The sequence below is a fragment of the Dipodomys ordii genome, unplaced genomic scaffold, assembly GCF_000151885.1.
Source record: "Dipodomys ordii isolate 6190 unplaced genomic scaffold, Dord_2.0 Scaffold205, whole genome shotgun sequence".
NCBI lineage: Eukaryota > Metazoa > Chordata > Mammalia > Rodentia > Heteromyidae > Dipodomys > Dipodomys ordii.
The window spans coordinates 2,765,933-2,793,113 of NW_012267421.1; the positions used below are offsets into that span (position 1 = coordinate 2,765,933).

General features: G+C 42.8%; 1 protein-coding gene across 3 annotated transcripts in view; it reads right to left on the bottom strand.

The window, feature by feature from the left end:
* The window catches only part of Dpy19l1 (dpy-19-like 1 (C. elegans)), a 47,664-nt gene extending 22,546 nt beyond the window's left edge, over positions 1–25,118 (bottom strand). For 2 of the 3 annotated variants that reach the window (XM_013035159.1, XM_013035158.1), the window contains exons 1-9: positions 25,024–25,118; positions 24,371–24,458; positions 22,191–22,328; positions 20,711–20,831; positions 20,039–20,132; positions 11,352–11,409; positions 6,258–6,349; positions 1,677–1,776; positions 939–1,016 (exon numbers count right to left, since the gene is read on the bottom strand). In XM_013035159.1, the coding sequence (XP_012890613.1) occupies positions 939–1,016; positions 1,677–1,776; positions 6,258–6,349; positions 11,352–11,409; positions 20,039–20,132; positions 20,711–20,831; positions 22,191–22,328; positions 24,371–24,458; positions 25,024–25,085 (831 nt within the window). In that variant the 5' untranslated portion in view covers positions 25,086–25,118. The remainder of the gene's footprint in view (positions 1–938; positions 1,017–1,676; positions 1,777–6,257; positions 6,350–11,351; positions 11,410–20,038; positions 20,133–20,710; positions 20,832–22,190; positions 22,329–24,370; positions 24,459–25,023) is intronic. The other variant, XM_013035160.1, reaches the window with a different exon arrangement.
* Positions 25,119–27,181: the final 2,063 nt, after the last annotated feature.

Sequence of the window (27,181 nt, forward strand, 5' to 3'; positions counted from 1 at the left end):
CAATTGTGCAATTTTCTTATGCTTATTTTAGAGAATATTATTTCTCTTACTGTTTCTGTTACTATTACTACTTCTATTCCATAAAATAGAAGAAGGAACTCTACCAAATTCATTTGATGAAGTCAGTACTACACTTATACCAAAATCAGATGACATAAATAAAAACAACTAATAATGGCATATTATAATAGCACTAAGATTACTAGGAAAAGAAACCACCTAATTTATATTAAAGAGTTAATGACAGAAAAAAAAAACAAGTTTTCTAAGAGACAAACATTCATCAACATCAACCTTGAGTTGAGTTGAGTTGAGTTGAGTCACCAACCCACAAGGCCGTTCCAGCAAACCCACATACACACTCCTCTGTAATCTCCAGTAGCTAGTTCCCTGTCCCCCTACTCTGCCCATTCCCACCTTCCACCTCAGTCTTCTACCCTCATGTGGGCTCCTGACAGGCCCTGCTAGACTTGTTTCTTCTTCTTTCTTTAGTCCTTGCCATCTTCATTGCTATGTGGCTGACACTGTGCAGACACTGATCACTAGGCTTGTCTTGCCTGCTCCCAGCTCTACTACAGCTCAGCCACATGACTGCTGGTCTCTGGTTCTAGTCCCTGTGGGTCCCACATGTAGGCAGGAGATGCCTATGAGCAATCCTTCACTTCATGTGAGCAGATGGCGCCACAGATGCAAAACCCAGCACATTGTGCTTCACTTTTATGAATGTCTAACCAAAAACTCAAAATGGGGCACAGCCTCAATCAGATAAAAAGACCAAACTAAAATATTCTGTGGGACCTAGTAAAACAAAGTCAACTGACAGCATACAGTGCTGAAATGACACTTATCCACTATGAAACTAACTGTAATTCTATACAGCTAGTTTGATTGGGAGTTTAAAATCAGATCAAGCGGAAAGCAAAAGATAAAAGAATTACCATGTGTATATAAACGATCTTCCGTAGTTTAACTACATCAATGTACCCCACGACATGCACTGCAAATAAGGATGCAATCTGAAATTTAAAGAGAAAGTATGTTAAAAATAAAAATCACATACTAAACAAATATCTGTAAGAATAAAGATTATCTTTACTGGAATGACTTACACAGAAAGTAAGCTTTAGTTTTCCTTTTATCCGACAAATGTACTCACAAAGGTAACAAATCCTGGCTGACTTCCTCCTCCCATATGCACTAGGCTCTATGTGACTGTGAAAATACGCTTGTTCCTGTGTGCTGGCTACTGCACCAGGCTCCACTAGTGTTGTTTGGTTGACATCAACAGACACATAGCTATCATTCCATTAACTGGAATACTACAAGAGAGAGTTGGGCCCAAAGGTTTTTACCTCAGGGATTAAACACAAAGAAATCCATAAAAGAAATAGTTTACTTAAGAGAAACATTTATTTAAAAGTTGCAGCCCTCCATATCCTCCAAGCCTATTAACAATAAATAGCAAAGAAATTAAAATCTGAGTTCAATACCTGCTCCTAGTAAATAAGTAATATTCATTAATAATGAATCGCACACATTTGCTGCTCTAACTTCTCTTAAAAGCATTAAGCAAAAGTTTTGTAATTCTACATATACTATTTCTGTGACAATATTATACAACTGAGTTCACATCAAAACCACTGTGCTAAGTCAATGTAAGAACATAAACATGGTACCTGAGTAAGAAGTACAAACTGAGCAAACTGCCATGGAAGCATGAAGAACACATTGGATATGCAGAGCGCAATCAGGCTTCCTCGGTAAAGCTTTGTAGCCCTTGAAAGATAAAATAACTATCAGTAAACTTAACCACAAAATGGCCTAACATGCTCCAAACTGCAAATTAAGAGTCTTACACGATGTGGTTCTAACTCCCTGAACATAAAAGGAACCAGTGGGTCAGAATTATACCTCCTGACATTCAATCTCAATTTTCTATGTGAAGTAAGTATTCATTATTTCTGTATAACTGGAAGCCTGGCCAGTTTAGCCAATGAGTAATTTTAAGTTATAATCCAGTGAGCCCTTTGTTTGGTCATTGTTGTCATGACAGGGTTTCGCTATGTAGCCAGCCCATGCTGGTCTCAAACTCACAAAGCCCCTGGGTGCTGAATTAAAGGTGAGCACCACCACACCTGCCACATACAGGACCCTGTGATGCTGTGACAGTATGCTGTGACTAAAGACACAGATAGACAAAGAACATACACACCATGACCCAAGACACAAGACAGGGAACATACACACCCCGACCCAAGACGCAAGACAGGGAACATACACACCATGTATGTCCCAAGTCACAGACAAGGAATATACACATAAACAAGATACAGACAAGGAACACACACAACATGACACAAGACAGGAACATGCACACCATGACACAAGACAGGGAACACGCACACCATATACGTTCCCGAGTCACAGGCCATGAACAAGACATAGACAAGGAACAAAACAATATGACCCAAGACACAGACAGGGAACATCATGACCCAAAGTCAAGAAATATATACACTGTAACCCAAGAAACAGACAGACAAAAAACATACACACCATGACCCAAGTCACAGACAAGAAACATATACACTGTGACCCAAGAAACAGACAGACTAGGAACATATACAACATGACCCAAGACACAAAATAGGGAACATATTCACCATGACCCAAGACACAGACCAGGAATACACATACCATGACTCAAGCAACAGACAAGATACACACACACACCTCAACCCAAGACACAGAGAGGCAAGGAATACACATACCATGGTCTAAGTCACAGACAAGAAACATACACACTACAATCCAAGACACAGACAGGAAAGGAACACATATACCATGACCCAAGTCACAGCCAAGGAACACACACACTGCAACCCAAGACACAGACAGACAAGGAACACATATACCATGACCCAAGTCACAGGCAAGGAACATGCACACCATGACCACAGTCATAGACAGAGAACATGTATAGTTCCAAGAACAAGAAAACGAAGGCTATGTTATCAGACAATTCAGGGCTCATATTAAATTGAATCTTTAAAAATACGTAGAATTCAAAAATGCACAAAGCAAACTTTTTAAGCAAAATGTACTGCTAACCTTATTTACAAATGGTTAGGATAAGTGGCGGTCTGATTTATAAAGTTAGGATGGGACGGTCCTTCTGTTTTCACGACTGACTGTTTTCTCAGCATTTCAATCTCCAGTGACTGTGCTTTGGCTGACCTGAGCCACTCATCTCTGCTTCCTTTAAAATTATAAGGTGATCACCACAGGAAACCCTGAACAAAGAAATGGTTGCTCTTCCAAAGGAGCCAGAAGTAGCTGGGCACCAGTGGCTCATGCCTGTAATCCTAACTATTCAGGAGGCTGAGATCTGAGGAACACGGTTCAAAGCCAGCCCAGGTAGGAAGTCTATGAGACTCTTATCTCCAATAAACCACCAGAAAACAGGGAGTGGCGCTGTGGCTCAAGTGGTAGAGCACCTGCCTTGAGCAAAAGAGCTGAGAGACAGCACCCAGGCCTAGAGTTCAAGCCCCACAACCCCCCCACACACACACAAAGCAAAGGAGCCAGAAGCTGATGGTGAGGACCCCAGGAGAGGCTGTGACCCCTTAGCGGAAAGGCAGGAAGTCTGTATAAGTCATAAAAAGGCAGAGGTGGCTGCCCAGCTATACAGACTGAGCTTGGGAGCACAGCTGTCACTTTCAACAAAATGGAAACCATCCCCATACCTAAGGACCAGGGACAGTGACCACAGCAGTAGCCATCCTGGCAAGAAGAGAGCTTGCCAAAAGGAATACAGCCTTGCAGTACCTGCAAGAAGTGGTAAGGTGATTGTGAATGTGGTAAGGAATCAAGAGAAGGATTAGATCCAACAATGGTGAGAAAACCCTAGAGAGAGTAAAGACTGAATAAAACTTTTCAGCCAAGAACAAGGCGAGTAGGCGGGTGCAGCTGTGACAATGACCTAGGAGGCTGAGGGAACCAGCACCAGAGGCAGCTGGAAGGAGACCAACAGAAAACCTAGAGGCCTGAGACTGAGCACCCGTTGTGTGGAGAACAATGGCTCCCAAAGATATCTCTCCCAGCTAGGCAGTTGAACTGCTAAGTGAACTATGTGGCGAGGCACAGGAAAGTGTGGTGCAAATGGGGTTGATGTCACTAAGGACTTCCTGCCTAAAGAAGAGAGACTCCAGACTGCCGCTGGGAGCAATCAAGATAGTCACAAAGATGCAAAGTGGAGGAGGGACAGCAGGGGAGACAGTGGACTGACAGGATGACCATCACTGGCTGTCCTCATGGAAGGACACATGAGCCAAGAAATGCAAGCGGCGGCTGGAAGCTGAGAAAGGAGAGGTTCTCTCCCCAGGAAGAGAGCCTGCCAATACCTCTGACTTACAGAAGTAAGTTCAGCTAACAGCCTTCCAGCAGTCCATGTGGGTTAAAGGAGGCAGAGCTCAGCAACTAGAGCAGCAATCCCCACAGCTCCCAGGTCAGATCAGAGGAAACAGTGAGAGGAAAATTAAAAGTTTACTCTCAGGGAGCAGAGGGAGAAGAGAAACAGTTTAGTATCTGCATCACACTGGAGAAAAAAGCTGAGCTGGAAAACAAAGATGCAGAAAAGCAGTGTCTACAGGTGAATCCAGGCTTTTTTTTTTTTTTCGGTCATGGGGCTTGAACTCTTGGCCTAGGTGCTGTCCCTCTGCTCTTCAGCTCAAAGCTACCACTCTACCGTCTGAGCCACAGCACCACTTCCGGTTTTCTGGTGGTTTATTGGAGATAAGAGTCTCACAGACTTTCCTGCCCAGACTGGCTTTGAACTGTGATCCTCAGATCTCAGCGACCTGAGTAGCTAGGATTAGAGGTGTGAGTCACTGGCACTGGGCTTCAGGCCTTTTTGGTACAACATTTCTGGAAGCAATGTCCAAAAAGAAACTATCTCTCAAGGAGCTCCAATACCAAAGGGCAGAACCAAAGGTGATACATTCAGAGGCTCACCTTGTGGGAAGATGGAAGAGGAGCTTGGAGTCTTAGAATAGAGGATGTATGGACAGCAATAGGGCTGGAGTTGGAAGGACTTTAAAACCTCTCAATGCATAAGCTACCACCCATGCCACCTGTGAAAGGTCGTGTAAAGATCTGACTGAGCCAGGTAGGGCTGAGGTCCTCAGAGAGGTAGGGCTCATGACTGGGAAGACTGAGCCATGCAGGGCTAAGGTCCTCTGAGAGAGGGACATGGCTTGCATTGCATAACAGACCTCAACAGTTCTTCCAAATTCAGCACACTACATCATGGTCTCAGGACAAGGTAAGCTTCCGATTTTTAACATGCATTGCTCTATTTTTCTTTTCTTTTCTTTTTTTGGTTTAAAGCAGTACTTTATTCTTTTTTTAATTTTTATTGTGAAAATACTGTACAGAGGGATTACAATTACATAGGCAAGATAATGAGTACATTTCTTATTAAGCATTATAGCCTCCTCCTTTATTTCCCCTTTCCATCCCTTCCTATCCTCTCCCCATCCCATGCTCTATTTTTCTCAAGGGCTCAATTTTGTTTTATTTTACCCTCTGTACTAAGATAACATACCAAACTCAGTACTTGTCAGTAGGAAGGGGAACTGTTCTGAGCCCCTCTACGTTTGAGTCTAGCTAAAGGCCAGCTGCCCAAGGTCTAACCCGTCCCTGAGTTTCCAGCAAGAATTCTATCCCTGCTTTGCGTCTCAGGGATGCTAAACAAATGTAGGAAGGTAAATTACCTGTGACTGCACCTGAGTATAATGGCTCTGGAACATGGGCTCCATAAAACTGTATCTTACAAGATTCAAGTCTAGCACACCTTCCATCCATTGTCTGTAAAAGGCGGCAATGGTAACAGAAAGACTTGGGAAAGTAGAGATGTGGAACTAAAGTCAACTTATTCTCCTTCAGCAGTCACCATGGACACTAAGGAAGGAGGCCCAAGGGCAGGCACAGACATTTCTTCTACTTAGGCTGTACTTGTAAAATAACTTTACTAACACAATATACAAGATCATCTTAACTTATTATGCTGACATTTAAATTTTAGTTTTTATTAGCATCTTTGAGTTGTACATGAGGGTTTCATTCTGTCATATCCACATATGCTTGCAGACACCATGATCAGACTCACCACCCTTTCCATTATATAACCTAAACAAGAAATTGTAGCTGAATCTACTTCAGGCAAAACATAACCTAACACCCCAGGTCCCAGTTACCTGAGAATATGAGTCACAAGCAACATCTGGAGAACCAGGAATGGGTAGGAGAAGCTCTCGCGGAGAGGGGGCGTCCACATGACCCGGGTGCACTGAAAAGGAACATTGAGAGTGTGATGCACTTGCGGTGTCTGCTGAGTGAGAAGTTCAAGTGCAAGCTGCTGCTTGTAAGCACAACGAGGGGGGCTTTCCCCACACCAGTGGGTATCAAAACCACATTACTGGACTTTCTACCACCAGCAAAACACGGAAAAGGGGAAGCAAGAACATGGCTGAAGAAGGCTCACAGGACGAAGCATCTGCCCACAGACTCCTCCATGAGCCACACCAGTACAAACTGTGCTGCAGTGAGCATGGGAGCGCAGGTATCTACTGTATAACAAGCCATTTCCTTTGCAACGACTGCCAGCAGCAGGACAGGTTATAACAATCCACAATCTACTTCAGCATAACTAGTCAAAGATTCCAGAACACAGAAATGATTCATGTCTAAGGAATTGGAAGTTATTGCCCAGGCTGGGGTCTCTAAATACCATTTCCCATTAATAGGACCCATGGCTTAGAAAACAACTGTGTCAGTATCTGGAGACAAGAAAGTACAAGGCAACTTTGGGACACACTGTGCCACAAAGAAAGCACTGAAAGGTTGAAGGAATATATCAAAGGAATCAAGAATGAACAAACAAGGTCCATTAGAATTACTCTAACAAAGGCATGAAAGTACACAAAGCATTTCTGAGAAGAACTGAAGTAGTCTGAAACAAATGAAGAGCTATATCTATGTGTAAGGGATTAGAAGATTTGATTTGATAGATTTAGGATGTCAATTTTCCTTAAGCTGACTTAGGGATTCAAAGCAATCACATTTAAAATCCCAGCAGGACAAAGCAGTAGAGACAGCTGATTCTACATTTATGGAAGCACAAAGGACCTGGAACAGCTCTGATGATGCTAAAGAAGACTGGAGACTCACAGTATAAGACATCAAACTTAGGAAGCTATAACATTCAAGAAAGTATGATACAGACTTATATAGACAAACCCAGAACTGAGAGGCCAGACACAAAGTCAAGACATATACCATCATCCTATCTATAACCAAACTACCACTGACTTTTCAAGAAATGGTATTGGGTTAACTGGACACCCACACTGGGACAGTGAAGAAGGTGACTCTTGAGTTGACTTCAGACTAAACACAAAAGTCTAGACAGATCACAGACAGACACACAAAAGCTAGGCCAATTAAACTTCTAGAGGAGAACTTAAGAGATGATCGTTATGTCTTGTGGTTGGCAGATTTTTAAATCAGGACTCAAAAAGGACTAAACACTGATAAAAGCTTCTGTCCATCAAACAAACAACAAACAAGCAAAATAAAACCCAAGAAGGCAGCTACAGCCATACAAAGACCTTCACAAAAGATACCCAGTACAGAACTGCACAAATCAGAGCCCCATGGACCAAAGATTTTGCATTCTCTTCAATGGGCAATGGGCAAGGATGTCAGTAGGCACTTCCCACCATTAAAATGTAAAGCAGATAAGCAATACAAAAGTGGCTTTTAGGGGCTGGGAAGGTGGCCCAGTGGTAGAACATTTGCCTTGCATGCCTGAGGCCCTGGGTTCGATTCCTCAGCACCACATAAGCAAAAAGAAAAAAGCCAGAAGTGGCGTGGTGGCTCAAGTGGTAGAGCGCTAGCCTTGAGCTGAAGAGCTGAGGTACAGTGCCCAGGCACAGAGTTCAGGCCCCATGACCGAACCAAAAAACAAAACAAAACAAAACAAAAGTGGCCTACATCATCAGGAGAAATCAAAGTGAGACCATGAGCAGACACTGCCACATTTGACTGCCAAATAAATACTGACGAGGATATAAAAGAAACCCATGTGGTTGTACTTTGCTAGTGGAGGGAACCCTGAAATGAGCACTCATAAAACAATGTCAAGAGAAAGAATGATTCCATTTATGCAAGGCCCCCCAGTCACAGGAGAGGTCAGACCCGCTGACCCCATCTGGAGGATGAGAATGGCTACAGAGAAGGACCTGTAGGAAACAACAGGCCTGGACCTCTCAAAAATGTCTATGCTATCTTTACAATGTTCAGGATAAAGTGATAACTTGACCCAAAACAAAACCAAAATGGAACTTACTGGGATAACTGGAAATTAGAATACAGACTATATGAAGATACTGTCTAACAGCTAGTGTTAAATTCTGAGATGTTGCAGGTTGGTTGATGTCCTTGGATCTCAGCAACCTACCGAGCAATACAAGGGATGTCAACAAGTCCAAAGTACAAGAGCATGTGCACAGGTGTATGAGACAGAAAACAACCAAGTGTGGCAAAATGTTAAAGCTGGTAAACAACAAAGCACACCTACGATTTGGTACATTTTAAATTTCTTTCAGTAAAATACTGGAGGAAAGAGAAATAGAGAAAGCCTTCTTTCCTCCCTTCCTTCCCATCCTCTTTCTCTTCCCCTTCCTGTTACACTTCCCCCTTCCTCAGTTTTCTATGTACTTAATAGACATTTGTCCATCAGCACAGTGCAAGTCCTGCAGCACTATCCATGCTTCAACATCTGATGTTACAGCAAGGAAAGGAGGAGATCTGATAAAAAAAGAAAAGGCAGCGAAAACCATCAACTTCCATCTTAACATGAACTTCTAATGGATTCTCAGTCCATGAGGACACCTGTAGATTTTTATTACTAACATGTGACTCAGTATGACTGACCATTGCTATGACAACCAAAGTACCACTGACCAATACTATGACAACTAATAGCCCACTACTGCATTTTCAAGTTTCAGATTTGAAGTCCTTCTATTTTTGTTTTAAATAATTTGATTTTGTCTATCCGTGCTACATTTTCACAGTATCTTCGTCAAGGCCAAAGCTTTCTCTTGCAAAACCATGTGGAAGGGAAAAGGAAAATTTGAAAAGTATATTGCATATTATCTTAGATACAACATAGGGAAAAGTGGTCAATATAGAACTTAAAAATAGGTAGTCACAATCTGGGGCACATAAAGATTTCACTCACACAGTACCAATTGATAAGCAACAGAAATGTAGAGTACAGAGCGCAACACTTGCCACTAGCCACAGGAACAGAGGGCATGAGTGCCTGCTCCTCTTCCAAATGCCGTATTGTTTAGGCCACAGATTCACAATTCAAAAGAAATAGGGTCTGAAAAATCTCATCTGAAAGCCAAAGCATATGCGAAAATCTACAAACTTTCAATTATGAGTTGTCACTAGTATCTTACCCCAAACTGACGATGCTCTTACGCTAATGCATGTCCTTACACAAAAATGCCAGTGTTCCACCTTCTGAAGCTCAATACATATAAATACAGTAATTTGGCTACTTCAATAAAACTAAAATTGTCACTGTAATGACATTTAGTTATCTTTTCCTAAGAAAGTAATGAATATTCTGTTTAAATAAACCACCTGAAAACTATGAAAAGAAAATCGGCCGAAAACAACAACAGAATCATCTGAATCCCACTGTCAGAAAATGAAAAGAAATGGTGCTCATATAAATGAGCGTCAAAAATCTAAGAAATTATAAGCAGCCCCAGAGAACGGGGGAGTAACACAGTGGGCCTTTGTGCATGACAGTGAGTGGTCTTTCTAACTCTCTTGGCTCCAAAATGGCCAAGCATCGCCTTCCTCCAACATCTTACTGCTAACATACAATGTTCCCTTCTTCCATTATTCCACAGCTACTTCCCATTTCCTCAGTCGTGCTCACAGTCTGTGCTACAGAATGTTCTGATGTGCACCACACAATGTGCATCCACAGACTTTCCTTGGCTCACTGCACCAATAAACAGTTGTGTTGTTGCCAACACTGTGAGGCACTGTCATCTACCAGGCCAGAGCTTACATTCCTGTGACTCTAAATTCCAAGTGCATGTGCGAGGATCCACTAGTAACTCACAGACTAAAACAGTCTATCAGTTATGCCAAATGAAATTTGTGTGTGATTATTCACTAAGAGATTTGTAACATGTACAAAATCAAACATTAAAGACTCTCAATGAAGAATATGAGTCACTTTATACAAAGTGACTTTTTCCTTTTCCTCCTGAAAAAGTCACAAGAGAGATGTTACTAGACATTTATTGCCAATTATCATCAATTCAGAAGAAATTCATTGGCACTTTGCATTTAGGTTAGAATTTAACTTGAACTAAACTGTTAGTAATATCTATAACAAATAAGAATAAGTCAAGCTAACAATTCTAGTTACTTATCTTGCTCCAAACACTGTTCTAGGCACACTGCATGCAGGAATTTAGTTGTATCTAAAGTCATCTCATAGGGTCCTGTGAGATACCCATTTACACACAGGAAACTATGCTGAGAGCAAAAGACAGTGCTCTCACACATGGTACTTCAGCAAAGGCAGGATCCAGCCAGGCAGCCAGAAGCAGGGGTACACACATCACAATGCTGTTCTCTCTAGAAAGCCACGGAACAAAGGCAGATTGAAAGGATAACAGGATACACTGAAAAGGTATGTTATGCCTGAAACACGAGCTTTCATGGTTCTGGAACTATGTGAAAGTCCCATTGAACCACTATTTCTTCGGATCAGTGAGAACTAGATCCCACATAACATAACACATTAAAATGAAATTAAAGTGAACACCATAATTTAAACTTTGGATCAAAAGAGTAAGAATGGGTGTGGTGGCTCAGGCCTGTAATCTTAGATACGTGGGAGGCAGAGATCGGAGGATCGCAGTGGAAGGCAGGCTGGGTATGGAATTTAAGACTCCATTTCAACCAGTGGCTGAGCATGATGGCACACAGCTGTTGTTCCAGCTACAGGGAAAAGGTACTGGGACACTGGTATAAGCCTGTCACCCCTCGAGGCATGGGGAAGCACAGCAGGAGGATCACAGTCCAAACAGTCAGCACAAAGCAAACCCTACCCTGAAAGTAATAAAAGCAAATGGGGGCTGGAGACAGGCTCAAGTAGTAGAGTGCTTTCTTAGCAAGTAGAGAGAAATTAAGTTTAAAGAAGAAATCATCCAGGGGTGATTCTGAAGGCAATTTTGTTCACTACCTACCTCTCCATGATTGAAAAAGAAGCACAACACAGTAACCAGGCCTCCTAACCGGCTGCCACTGGAAAAGAGGAAAAGAAAAGTAACTCAGTAACAGAGATGAAGGGTCAGTCCTTAAAAGTAAAATAATGCACATGATTGTAGTTTCTACTAGCAACAACCAGTTCTGCCATGCTACAACTTCCTGTGCTGATTTACACAACAGTTTCCTTCCTTCAAAGTATCACTAGACAAAAGACATTTCATCCTTTACCAATCACCTTTTACTGCACAACAGACTGAAGGAATGGAGGACTCTCCAGTCACATTACTGTACATCACACACCGGCTGTTTCTTTCTCTTTTTTCTTTAGTGCCACGCATTTATCTGTGTTCTACCACTTTACACAAATTCTTTTCCTGGGATACCTGTTGCTATTAGGAAAGGATGGAGAAAGCAGAGACAAGGGCTCCATAAGATAGACACTAGGAAAAGTGGGAAGCCAACACTGTCTTCTCTCAGAAACACACAATCATACAAGCACATTAGACTTGTTCCACTACTCCCACTTGTCCCTGGGCTATAATTCTGCAGTTTTCCAGGAACAGCACATACACACACCAGCATATACTGGTGTACAGGTAAAATTCTACAACCTCAGTTGGTTACAAATATCCAAGTGACAACCAGGCTGGCCACTATGGCTAAGAACCCACCACAGCAGAATCCACCATTTGCTCCTACCCCTTACCAGCTTGGGTAGAGGAATTAAGGCCAAACCATCACTTCCCTCATCTTCACCCTTGAGATCTTCTGGCTCAGTTTAGCTCATGCTGCTTTTTTATTATTCTGTTCAAATCCTTCTTTCTATCCAGCAGAGGTCAGAGCTAAGAGGGAATGAGGGAGAGGCCATCACAGGCCTTGACTCTTTACTCTTGGAGATGCATGAATGTGGTCAGCACATGTCCCCTCTCCCAACCTGCAGGAGACAGGCAGGGCTGGGACCCCCAGCAGCCCCAGACTGCATGGGAATTTGTGGAGTTTCCACTTCCCCTACAGAGCAAGCAGCACAGCCATCTGCTGTTATGAGAAAGAGACAGCATTAAAGGCCTGCAGGCCTAGGGTCTGGCACACACCTGACCTAGAAGGAGGCATATAGAAGGACAAGAGGGTTTCTGAGCCTCTGAGGGTAAGGGACTGACTGAGATTAATTGGGTCTCTAACTGTAGGAGTGCCTAATTTCATTCTGCCCATTATCAGCCTGAATGGGTAACAGAGGAATAGCAAAGGAATAGTGACGAGTGCAGAACATAGAAGAAGAGAGCAGATAAAGAGGCAGAAAGGAAGCAGTGTAGATAGCAGGCTCCGGGGACAGGCTCCCAACATCTGCATCAATAGAAAAGCTGCAGCACACTGACTCAACATTAGAAGGGTTAAAATACAGTTAAATGTTGCTAAAACACCAAAATTTAATAGTTTGAAATTTTTTCTGCCAAAACAAAAAGTACAAAATTTCCTCTGAATCATGATTTCTTGCTTCTTGCCCTCTCCAATCCTCGGTACCCATAAGAGACAGTGGTGTCTCTGCATATGTCTATCCTTCCAAATCTTTCTCTATAAACATATGGAACATGTGTGTGTGCATGCGCTCATGCACACCCATGCATGCACACGTGTGTGTCCATGCATGTGCATGCATACTACTCCTGGGGCTTACACTAAGGACCTGGTTACTATCCTTGAACTTTTTTCTCAAGGCTAGTGTTCTACCACTTGAGCCACAGATCTACTTCTAGTTTTGGGATAACTAATTGGAGATAGAATCTCTAATTTGTCTGCCCAGGCTGGCTTTGAACCATGATCTTCAGATCTCAGTCTCTTAAGTAAGTAGGATTATAGGCCTAAGCCAAGGGTGCCCAGCTTCAAGGAGAGTATGCTGTTCACAGCTCTCTGAATCTTATTATTTCTCTAATTAGTAGTAATTATTCCTAATCAATACATGTAATCAAAACATTCCTTCTACAGAGGAGAAGGGATTTGCTGATGGGGAGGGGTCACTGAAGCCATGAAATGGAATCATTAGTGCACTCCAGGAAGGGGACAAAAAAATAGAGATATGGATAGGAAATGAGAATCAAGAAGGGTGGAAATAATTCTCCATTAGATCCTCTCCAGTCTGTTACCAGCAACAAATAAAACACCTATCCCACCAGCCACCAGTACTAAGGAGCTTTAGCCTACTAGCTCATGAACTTTCCAATTCATGGCAGCTGCCATGATCCTCAGTCTGCAGCAGACACCAAACACTATTTCAGAACACTGCTGTCAAACTCCCCTGATGTCACCTATGCTCTCTGCAGCAAAGGTCAGGGAACTGCTGCTCTACCAAGCCTCCAGGCTGCTGGGTTCTAGGAAGGCTAAGGACTAACTGCAGCATGGCTCCAGTCCAAACACTCCCTGCCCCCACTGGATCATCTCAGACCTTCCTAGAGTCTGCTTCCTCCATGGGAGGCTAAGTGTCCTCCTCCCCCACTCTACTTGGAGGCCTGCAACAGTCTCTGTAAGGCCTCCCCTTTCTCTAGGCCACCCCCCCCCACTATACAGCATGCTCAACACCATGAAAAATAAAAGAATCCAACCACACTACCACTATTCACACACTCTGCACTGGCTGCCCATTCCTCAGACTCAAAGCTACCCATGGCAAAGTGTTCAAAATGCTTCTCACAATCCAGCCTTGCTGCCCCTCCATGCAGCCCCTTTTCACTGTCCTTCCTCTCACCCCAACTCTGTGCACAGCTGTGCTGCTACAGACACAAGGACAATGACATGGCTACAAGGTGCGAAAGAGCTCCCCTACCAGATGGGGTGGGGGAGCTGAGGGAAGCCTGGTGAGACAAAGCTGGGGTGTCCCCAGACACAAGCAAAGCCAGCTCCAGAGGTGCTCTGAAGAAGTAATAGTGTCTACATGTACTTCAGTGTCAGGACAGAATACAGCCTGAGTGCTCCTGTCCTTTGCTAAATACCAAAGACAGAACAAGGAGCAGGTCTTGGAGAAAAAAAAATATATCAATATTTTCAACCAGTATCTTCCATCAATTTATGCATACTAAACAGAAATGCTTATCTTTTAAATATTCATATGCAACTGTTAGACCAAATGGGTTTGATTAAAGATATGCTAACAGGCCAAGTTAATAGAACATTCAGGAAAACACATAGCTGGAAAAGTTGGAGATGGTACAATTCAGTCTATTTAAAGCGTGTTGTTAGTCAAAAATTCAGCCCATATAAACAGTAAGTGCTTGATTTTTCTTTAAATTAAATTTTTTCTTTAAAAAGGTTGGACACCCGTTATGTCGAAAAACGAACTTTACAACTTTGGTGGGGGGAGGCCGGGGGGGGGGAGGTTACGAAGGGACGGGAAGGGGAAACAAAGCAGGAGGCTACAATGCTTGAAAAGAAATGTGCTCATTATCTTGCCCATGTAATTGTAACCCCTCTGTACAGTATTTTCACAATAAAAATATATTTTAAAAAAAAAAGGTTGGACACCTTGTATTATCAAGTGAGCACTTGATAATGCAAGTGATTCTTTTCTGTTTCACAGCTAAGCCTGAGACGCAGAGTGCCTTCGTGGGTGCCTTGGCTAAGATAACGGGGGACAGAGAAAAAGAGCATTTAGCCAAATGAAAAGGGGTGGATGGACATATCCAACTTTCAGGCCCTTCAGTAACACAGCCAGAAATAAGACCAATGTTAAATGCTGTCTATTGTGAAGGAGCCACTCTAAGCCTCCTGTGACCAACGCTCATAAGAGAAGCACAGACGGCAGAAGATGAAGACATCATCTTAGGGCTGGCTCAGTCCACATGTGGAAAAAAAAAAGCACCTTCTGCAGACTAGTACAGCTGCAGATGGCCAGGCTTTCTGAACAGATGCCATAAAGCAAAAGAGAACTGAGTAGAGACAGGCAAGAGTAAATGTTTGTTCAAAAAAGGGGGCAAAAGCAGAGTGGCCACCAGGACAAGCAGCAAGAAATGTACACAAGTTCATGATAAAGTATTTTATCCATTCACTTCAACCAAAAAAAATACTTTCTAAAGGCAGACATTCTTCCAGCCGCTTGGCAACCATTCCCACAAGATGGTGTCTCCTAAATTCACATAGGCCTTCTCCCTCCTTCCCCACTGACAGCTTCACAACAATTCTCCTTTAATCTCCCACTCTGAGCCCATTATTACCCTATAAAACATTTCATTACAACTTATTTTCTCTCCTTTGGTCTCAATCATCACAGCCTAGGAATGTTAATTAACCAAGAAAGATCTGACCTAGAAGGTAGAAACCACAGCTAGAAAAAAAGTAATTTCTTTACTCAGGTTTCTGTCTAGAATCCATAATTCATCCCTATAACCAAAGATCAAGACAAAATGAAAACATTTTCAAATAAACAAAGCTATATAAGTACATATCTCTTGTTAACCACTCTCAAAAATTACTAGAAATGCTCTAAAGTAAGAAAGTAAACCAAGAAAAAGGACTAAGCAAGACAAAGTGGCAGTGAAGGAAAGCCAGTGGGATGGAGTCAGGGTCTGGATTCTAACATCCCCAAAGTCCTGTGCTGCCCACAGTTTGCCCACCAGAGAGTGGTGCTGAAGGAGGTGTTGGGTACTGGTAGAAGGAAGTCAAGTTGTTGAGGGTGTGCCGTGGGAGTACTGGAGACCTGACCACCATGAGGAGCAGCTTCGCTCCACCACAATCTCCTCCAGATTTTCTGTCCAGCCACAGGCCTGAAGAGGCAAAGCCAGCAACCCTAGCTGTCTGAATCTGTGAGGCAAAGACTTAAAGTCCTTCATCCTTGCAAGTTACTTTTGTCACAGCAATGGAAGGTGATTGACACATGAAGGAAGACATCAAGATTATAGATGTACACACCTTTGCACACAGACATGTACGCCATTGCAGGCAGTGCCCACCATCACAGATAGTACATGCCATCTTAGACAGATGTGCACGCCCTCATATATACACACCATTGCAAACAGATGTGCATACCAGACATGCATGCCATCAGAGATGTACATACCATCAGACATGCATGCCATCAGACAGATGTGCATGCCAGACATACACTCCATTGCAGACAGATGTACATGCAATTGCACAGTGCACATCATCACAGATGTGCATACCATCAGACATGCATACCATTGCAGACAGTGCACACCATCACAGACAGATGTACATGTCATCATAAATATGCATGCCATTGCAGACAGTGCACACTGTCACAGACAGATGTGCATGCCATCTGACATGCACCCCATCACAGACATACACACCACTGCAGACAGATGTGTATGCTATCATAGACATTCATGCCATCGCACAGTGTACACCACAGACAGATGTGTATGCCATCGAAGATATGTGCACCATCACAGATCGTGCACAACATCACAGACAGATATGTATGCCATCATAGACATTCATGCCATCATAGACAGTGCACACCAGACAGATGTGCATGCCATCACAAACATGAACACCATCACAGAAAGCTGTCCATGCCATCTCAGACAGTGTACAACATCAAGGACATACGTGCATGCCATTGCAGACCAACATGCATACCACTACAGACAGTGCAAATCACTGCAGACAGACTTGCATGCATGTCATTGCACAGATGTGCATGCCATCACAGTGTATAACATCAGACAGATGTGCACACCATTGCAGATAGTGCACACCATTGCAGATAGACAATGGACAACATCATAATGCATGCCATCGCAGACAGGCAGTATACATCACTGCAGACAGTGCAAAACTATCATAGACAATGCACACTACCGCAGACAGTGACAATGCGCACCACTGCAGACAGAAAGTTCATGCTATCGTAGACAGTGGATGCCATCTCAGACAGACAGTGCACACCATGTAGTTATCACAGCTAAGGTCCCCACGTGAGGGAGCCTGGGCCACATTCTCCCCTTCATCTTACCTCAGCCCCCACATGCTGACTGCTCACATAAACCAGGAGCCTTACGTTCCCTCTCAAAGCTCCTTCTCAATGCCAGATGCACAGTGGAGAAGTCAGAGCCTGAGGCTGTCCTGCTGTGGCTGGTACTAATACTGTCCACACCACATTCCCATTAACTGGACTGACTTATGATCTTGCCAATGGATGTCCTAAGGTGTTGAGCTCCTGATTAAAACCCTACATGAGGTCCAGGCCCACCTGCAGGCTCACTGGGGACAGCCTGTGCAGAAGTGAGGCCTGGCAGGCACAGAGGCAGAGGAATGCTGATGCACAGTCATGCTCTTCACAGTTCACATTCCTGACCTGGCACCTCTCTCCCAGGTCTATTTGCCTGAAACTCTGAGCAGGAATAATACACACACCAGGAGTTGCATACTAGCACCACTGCCCACTCTGCCCCCAGAGACCAAGGGAAGAGGCAGAGCTTCTGGAAAACGCATCCCACAATATCCCACACGTCCACGCTCTGCTGGGAGTGCTGGGAAGGTGCTGTGATACTGTGTCATCTCCAAAGTGACAAGTCTTTTATACTCTAATGAGCTGGTTGGTGGCTGGCAGCCCCAAGGTGACTTCAGGCTGGGGAATGGTCACAGGAAAGATGAAGCAGTTACAAGGTTGGGACTTTTCATCATCTCCAGGGAGGGAAGAGGGGCTCATGGCTAAATGGTTCATCAATGGCCAGTGATAGATGAATCGATACCTATGGAGAGAACACCCACAGAGAGGTTTCTGGAAGCAGTTCACTGGAAGAGGGAAGGGCTGTTCCACACCAACCTCAGGCCCCTCCCACGTCTCTCTGACCTGCATCGTTTGTCACATCATAAAATAAACTGGTAGACATAAGCAGGTTTCATGGAGGTTTGTGAGCAACCTGATAAACCCCAAAAGGAGGTCTTGGGGACTCTCATTATAGCCACAGGGAGTCTGACGCACAGGGCTGGTCACTTGGGGCTTGGGACTGGCACTGGGGGAGTCTTGTGAGGCTGAGCCCTCCACTTGGGGCATCTAATGCCATCTCCAGGTGGGTAGTGTCAGGATGGACTTGAGGGGACACAACTAGTATCCAGTGCAGATAAGAGTAGCAGGCTGCAGTGGAGAGAATTCCCCTGTCAATGACCTGTGGTCATTGATGTCTTGTGTATTTTGTACAACAGGAGCTAGAGTGGGAGAAACTGAATCTGCTTTTCCACTTTCATCGGAGCTGCCTTTGGATAGGGCTAGAGATTATTTGGGGTTCAGAAAAAGCCCACCAACTACAAAGGTAGAGTTAGGAAAATAAAGACACATGCTATGATGCAGGCAGCAAGAAGGGGCCAGAGCAGCAGGTGCCAGTTAAAGCCAGCTGTGCCCAGTGGCCCTGATACAGGGAGCAGAGTCTGGACAGCCAGTAAGAAAGACCTACATGCTCCCTCTTGCCATTCAAACAGTAGATTTCAAAACTGTCTATTAGCATACACTAATTCTACAAAAAACTTTCACTACTATTTCCATACATGAATACCATGTGTACCTGACCTAACTGCACACTTCTTTTAGCACAACAACTACAGTAAGAAATGAGATTACACAATTATGCACATATAGCCAATACTGACAACAAGCCAAAGTTCCCCATACCAGTCCTAGACTCAGTGTGGATTACTTGGTAAGTATTTAGAGATTCTTTCAGTTAAAAAGTAGCATAACTAAGTTAGCAGTCTCGCAGTGATACTTTATTTCATAATTTAATTTCTGTTACTTGAAATCTAATCTCCCAAACAATGGCAGTCCTCAGCAAAAGAACCTGTCCCCCAAGGCAGGCCTGGCCTTCTCCAGAGGATAAATAGGTGCTTCTATGTGTCTGGTTGCATAAAGAGACCTTTCCACATCACCTTTCAAACTTGGCATATTCAGTTTATTCTCTCAATTTAATAATTAAAAGAGCTTTCTTATACTCAAGTCAGAAATATTGGCACCAAACTATCTTTAAATCTACATGGAGATGTATTTTACTTGGATCACTTCCTTAGGTGAGAAGCATTTACAGAGTAACTGCTATGTATCACAACTCTGAGCTACCAACAACAGATTCTTGAGAAACTTGTGTGCCATGACACAGAAGATAATGGGGGAAGGGCAAATTCAAACTTTTACCTTATCCCAACTTGAAAACCAAATCCAGATGCCCTTACATCTGAACTACCAGGCATCAGGAAGTGCGACAAAGGCAGTGTGATACATTGTCAACAAAAAAACATAAGGCCTTTAAGACGTCCATTTCAGTGTTAGGAATGCTGAACAGTAAATAGGTCACATAAGTACTAATATAGAACAGACTTCCTTGATGTTAGAAAGATAAGAGCCATTAATACCATTAATATCATTTGGCAATAAGTGGTTTTCCCTTATGTCTTCATGAAAATAATGCATAATGGTTATGCCCAAATACCAACAAACAGCTAAAACTTATATAAATAACCTTACCATATGCTATATTTAAGCCTCTGAAACCATTTTAAGTGTGTTAAAAATTAGGCAAATGCAAGATAATTTTATAACTACAAGTAGATATTTTAGGAATAGTGTTGTAAAATAGAACATTAAATTATTAATGGCTATTAAGTATGAACTGTTTCTATTATTATGGTATATCATAAATGTGTACTAAAATATGCTTACCTTAAATATGTGCCATATATGAAGAATAAGGCCATCATTAGTCCATTTAAAATAAAAATTACAGCAACATAAAAGCAAGCAGGATCTCCCAATCCTTTAAAAATAAACAAAACATATGTTCTAGCCACAAATGTCTTGCAATTCATATTAAACGGAATCTAGTTGGAAAATGATTAGATAAATCAAATGGCTGCCTTGGTTGGCATATAAAGGCAGGACACTCTGTGCAGAGAGCTGAGGAGAGGAGGGTAGCTACATGGAGTCTAGGCCTGTTCTGAGTCTAGTTATAAAGCAACAGCACAAAGCAGAAGCAAAACCAAGAGCCTTCTGTGAAAGGCATTAGCCACACCCAGCACAGTCCTCATCCATATTCGCACAACCTGACAGTTACTCAAAACCCAATACCCAAGGAAAGGCCTCATGAGCTGCACAACTGACAGTCCTATCTGAGTTCAACCTCAGGGACAAAATGAGTAAAGTGGCCTCTGGTTCAGCCCCCTCTGCCCAGCCAGGCAGGTCTTCCTGGAAGAGGCCTTCAAATCACAGAGACAAATGAGCCTTGTAGCTGCCCAGATTTCTGACTTGCCAAAACTATAAGCATAATACAATGTTGTTCATATCACTGAAGCAGAGTGAGAAAACTGTGCTACAGCATAGGACTGAGGATATTACCTTCACAGCTCTCGATGGGACTCAGGCCTTCTCCTCGGGTGACTGTCCAACAGATCTTAGTTTGAATACCAATCAAATCCATGACTTTGGTATAAATTCGGTACCAGCTGGCCAAGATGACCTATTTATAATAAAACAAAGATACTATAAGGTAGAACCTAGCACAATTTCCATAAAAGGTGGACTATAGAGCAATGGCAGATCAGTGCAAACATTAAGAATGATGCAGTGTGGGCTGGGAAGGTGGCTCAGTGGTAGAGCGCTTGCCTTGCATGCCTGAGGCCCTGGGTTCAATTCCTCAGCACCATACAAGCAAAAAGAAAAAAAGCTGGAAGTGGTGCTGTGGCTCAAGTGGTAGAGCGCTAGCCTTGAGCTGAAGAGCTGAGGGACAGCGCCCAGGCCCAGAGTTCAGGCCCCACAACCAGACCCCCCCCCCAAAAAAAAAAGAATGATGCAGTGACACAGAGATGGCACAGGAAGAGGGTTAGAAACTGTGTGTGTGTGTGTGTGTGTGTGTGTACATGTGTGCATATGCACCCTGGTACTGGGGCGTGAACTAACATTTTTGCTAGGCTTTTTTGCTGGTGATCTACCACTTAAGCTGTAGGTCCAGTTCTGGTTTTTTGCTGGTTAATTGGAGGTAAGTACTCAGTTTTGTTTGCTTGGGGCTGGTTTTGAGCCTCAATTCTTAGATCTCAGACTCCTAGGCCACCAGTACCCAAATGATATTATAAATAGCCTTCAAAAACAGAAGACTATAGAAAACTACACACCTCCTGTTCCACATATAAAGTCACTTTGGATATGCTCACAAAAAGTACTCAGCATGATACTTTCATGAGAAGGTGTACACCCTGGTTATCCATTTGGCCTAGGGAACATAGAAGGGAGACTCCACTTCCTGGGTGGGAAATGAATGAGGGCCCACAGGGACAGCGCCGAGCAGAGGCCCAGATAGGCACAGCCAGAGGACTGCAGTGCCATAGCACGCCATGAAGGGGACAGAGAAGAAGTCAGTCACAGGGCCACTGCCTAGCTACCCATTTCATCAAGGCCCTGGAGAATGTTTAGGATGTGTAAAAACAAAGTCAGGGCAGGAATCAAAAAGCCAAAATGTGACTGTTCTCTCCATGTTCCTCCCTGACCTCCTAGGAGGGCCATTTCCCCTCCGAGCTGTACACCCAGTCCAACCCCGCCACCACTCACCACCACCACAATCATGATTCCCACACAGTCCCCTGAAACTCCCACAATCACAGTGACCTTCCATATTCCTCCCAGACACAATTTTCTTTGGGAAAAAAAATGAGAAAGAGAAAGGGGGGAGGAGGGAAGGAAGGGAGGAAGGGAGGGAGGGAGGAAAAGTAGGGAAGGAGGGAAGGTTGGCTGAATTACAATGTAGACTCAGACTCAGCATTTAATATACAAAGAAGTTTATAAAAAGTGACAGAAAAAAATCACCACTGGCAAAGTGGCCTACCTCAGGATAAAGGTTGAACCTTTTCAACGTGTTAATGACGAGGGGGAACTCAGTGAGTCTGTCATTCATAACCATCCAAACCCCATTCAGAAAGGATGGCGCCTCCACGATGGTCTTGAAGTAGGAGTAATACAGGCCCTGAAACAAGGCCACTCCAGTTACAACACAGCCATGTACGGTTAGGTTTTTAGATGAAGAAATATTTACAGACACTGTGAAAATTTAAAAAGTTAAAATAAAAAAAAAACCAAGGCACTCAAGCAAGTAATAGCTACAGTTAATTTCATAGGCTGTGATCACTGATAAATTCTTATGTTGCAAAAAAATACGTATTTGAGAATAGCCTCATTTTAACTGAAATAATTAAATGAAAAAAAGCTTCAAAAAGTTTCAACACTTAAATATGTATACATATAAAACTCAGTGTCATGTATTTCATCTAAGAAAATTATATAATCCACACTAATGTGTAAGGAAAACCTACCTCATAACAAAGTGATTTATTATGGAGCTAAGATGTTCCAGTTATCAGAAACATGTCCCAAGCCAAAAAGCTGCTCCCTCTTAACCCAAAATGGCCTCTGTCATTTTTCCTCCAGATTTACATACAACACTCTTCAGTGTCAAGAAGACTGTACACTGGCCTGCACACATTTCATTCCCAATGTAATTGTTCAGATCACTTTCCATCACAGTAGATCAGCTGTGGGTCAGCTCTAGTTCAGTTTGATGTGCTATGTGGCAAGGGCTACCAGGGCCACTGAATACCCTGCCCAACGCTCTCCCTCCTGCCTAAAAAGTGACAAGGGCAAAAGTCTAATACTAAGGTGGGCTTACTGTATAAACAGAGGATTCATTTTCTCTGAAAAACAATTTACCTAATTCTGTTCACTAAAGAGGACTAGGCACAATGGCCAGTCCAGCAGCGATAACTTAAGACTGTGGAGCAACTAAATCATGGGGCCTAAATTAACCCACAGATTTGCTCTGAAGGATGTTAAGGGTCCTGGGATACTGACTGTGCAGGGTCTGGAAAGGATGCATTCCACAGGGCTGGAAAGCAAGGTGGCTGCAGGAACATTAGTGAGCTAGCACCCAAGGCAGTACCAACCAGGAAACTCGTGCCACTACAACAGGATGAAAAAGCCATTCAATTACCAGGGCTAACAACAGAAGCAATTCCAGTGGTTCTGACTACAAGATGCCAGAGGATCTGGTCATTTTTCTGACAAGTGGCAAATGAAAAGAAAGAAGCAGTTCCTGTCTTTCCATAAGAAGTGTGCCTTGGAGAAAAACTAAACAATTACTAGGGGAGTTCTTTATATAATTAGTCAATAAGTGCAGAAAAAGTAACAGAACACATAATCACCGTCTGGCAATCCTGCCAAGGCAGCTAGCCTAGATGGTTGGACTCCAAGGAGGACTGACAAAACTATTGCTAAAGCCATGGCTCAAACCAACCTTTCCGAAAGCAGGACAGTGGCTCCTGGCAATGCCACCACCAAAAGTGCAAGTGTTCCTGCTAAGGAAGTAAAATCTGCAGCTATCAGGAACTGAACCCATCAGTTTTCAAGGCAGAAGAACATAATAAACAATGTGAATTACTCTAGCTAATTGTAGAAAACAAAAATCCCTAGATTCTTCATGAATAAATGGCAGAACAGGCATTTTCAGACTAAACAAGTTAAGCGATATGTCAAGTCAATGCAGCATGATGATACTAGATCCTGATTTAGACACATCAACTTTTTGATGTGGCAATCAGGTCACTTAAACACTGATTTGTATCTGATAATATTGAGATATATACTGGTGGTTGTAAGTATGACAATGGTATTGTGGTGAACCAAAGTCTGTCTTGTAACATCCAGATTTCCTTCAACATGTGATGACTACAGGGCTGAGGAAGAGTGTGGTTGTCAAGTGTTCAGCTGAAAGAAGGTAGGGGAGAGTTGTCTACTCCTTTTACTTTCGAAAAACCCTGTGAAAATGTCCATGACAAAAGCCTTTAAACATCTTGGATTCCCCTGCTGGATGTGTTGATACACATGTATGGTTCCACCCTTCTAGAGAGTACCAATTTGGAGGCCAGCCTCAGCTACACAGCAAGACTCTCCTCAAAAACAGAAAGAAAGGAAAAATCCCTTCATGCTACAATAAAATACCACATGAAAACTAACCATTTCAGTGCGAAAAGCCATCTCCCGTTCCAGTGTTGAGAGGTGAGAAAAATGACGGTCATTTTCAAAGAGATGAGTTATATGACACCTGGAAAAATCACAATAGCAAATCAACTTATGAGTGCAACTTTAAAAGCAAAAGTAAATGTAGAAATGGGCAGATAACTTTGCAACAGAAGTAAAACACAAGGTATCTGTATGCTCTCCACCCATTATGTCTTAGCATTCCTACCAAAACTTCTCTTCAGAAGAAAACACATTCCAATTTTAAAATTAAAATGCACCAGAGCAATGATAAAGTGAGTGGATATAATAAAATATAAATTAAATTGTAAATGTCATTGAGTTACCATTTCAGAAATGCCTGTTTAATGAATTCATGTCTATCCAGAAGATTAAAAAAATTAATCTTCCTCTCAACATGTATACTATATTAATGTTAAGCAAATTAAGAGTATCAAATATAGCCTCTTTAATAATGAATATCTTTTTTATTAAAAATTATATCATTCTGACCCTGATATATCAATTAAACTACTTTTCCAGACAATTATGTTACATGTCATACACACTCATTCTTCAAACAGATGGGTAAGAGCTATGGGAAATTTTAAACACATGAACAAAATACATTTTTTTAAAAATCATCTCACCAGTGCAACACGGCTGCAAAGGCAGCTGTAAGAAAACAGAAATTTAAGTTAGTATTCTGCATCAAGAAATATGCCTACCTTACAGAGGCCTCTCCACAGACAAGCATGCCAAAGTACAAGGTGTGGAGCACTAGGCTGAAGTGACAGCCTGGGAGGACACTGGGTGTTTTGTTTTTTTTATTTTGGTTTTGGTTTGTCAGTCATGGGGCTTTAATTCTGGGCCTGGGCACTGCCCCTCAGCTCTTCAGCTCAAGGCTAGCGCTCTACCACTTGAGCCACAGCGCCACTTCTGGTTTTCTGGTGGTTAATTGGAGATATGAGTCTTACGGACTTTCCCACCCACGTTGGCTTTGCACCGCAATCCTTAGATCTGTCTCCTGAATAGCTAGGATTACAGGCGTGAGCCACTGACAGGACACTGGGTTTAGAAACAAGTACCTAGCACAGGCGGGGCAGACACTGAGCATCAACTTCATACTCACTCAGCAAAATATCAGTGACTCTTATTTGCCAAACACCATACAGGAGCCATTAGAAGGGGAAGACTGGAAGCAACACCAAAGTGGAACTCAAAGTAAAAATCATTTGGTGGCTTATGCCACAGGACTAGAAGTAGAAAGACAATACTACTTTTTACTTAAATTTTTACAATAAACCTTATTCGTTTTTAAATACAACAGGCACAACGCAAAAAAAAAAAAAAAAATCACCAATCTCACCGTCCCATGGAACACTGCACTACTGAGTACACAGTTAAGTTTCCTCAAGCACAAGCTGCACCTGACTACAGGCTTTTAGTTACAACAACATTGGTGCTCTTTACGACAGCTCTCCACTGGGATCCCCAGCCTGGCCCAGCCTGGACCCCAGGTCCCCAGAGACAGAGCCCAGGGGCAGATTGACAGGCAGACCTGGGACACAGGGAAGAGGACACCCCCTGGTCCCACCCCCAAGCCCACCAGAATTGGTAATCAGCAGGAGGTTGAGGGAGGAATGAACTCAGTTTCCTAACAAAGATCTTGGGCTTCAAACCAAGAAGCAGGATTACTTTTAGAATTCACAAGTCTACATGAAACTGGTTTACTTCACTGAATGGGAATCTCCTGCAAAAATCTGTCATTGAGCAAAACAGTACTTTACAACAGTTAAGAGAAAAATGAGAAACTCTTCATTCTTATGGTGCTAACATCTTCTAACAGCATTTTCTGGTTCTAAGCAGCAATGACCCAGGACTCCTGTGGAGGAAGATTGAGGCCCTTTCTCTCTTGTCAGACGAGGTCACGTGTGGAAAGAGTCCCACTTCCTGTCTGAGCTCAAGCATAACTGTTAACTACAGTTCACCAAAGAGCGCACAGATGCACAGGGAGATGCCTCAGAAATTGCCACAGCATCAAGGACAAAGTGAACAGGAAAGTGGCAGAGCACAGGAGCCTGCACCCATACAGAATACAACCAGGCTTCCAGAGAGGAAGGTAAGGAGTAAGAAAAATGTAAAAATTTATGTACAAGCATTAAAGTAGACCACAATACAATTACCCAACATGCTTTAAAAGCAATAAATTCTAATTCTTTTAAGTCTCAGCCTTATTTACTGTGAACACAAATGACTCTAAATCAAAGAGTATCACACATCAATAACTTTCATAAAGTAATGTCTCCTTACTGGGAAAAGAAAGCAATGCCTGTGCTTTAAAAACAAATAGATAAATATACAACCAAAATAATACATGCCTGGAAAGTGTGGAAGCTATGTCCACTCAATGGAGGGAAAAAGATATACATGCATGCACTAACATGCTCATGTCCTCATAAACCACTCCAATCTCAGGACTAAGACATCCCTCCCAACTGCAAACCTCCCTTGCTTATTGTTTAATTTAAATGATTAAGAAAAATGTGACATTTAGTTACTCTTTTATTCTTTTTTATAGCATTGCCAAGAAATCAGACAACCCAATTTTTAAAATTCAGAATCTGTAGTTTTCAAAAATTATTTCTGGCTGGCTGCTGGTATTGCACAACCGTAATCCTAGCCACTCCAGAAGCTGAGATCTGAGGGTCACCATTCAAAGCCAGCCTGGGCAGGAAAGTCTGAGAGACTCTTCTCTACAATTACCCAGCAAAAAGCTGGAATGGAGCTATAGCTCAAGTGGTAGAG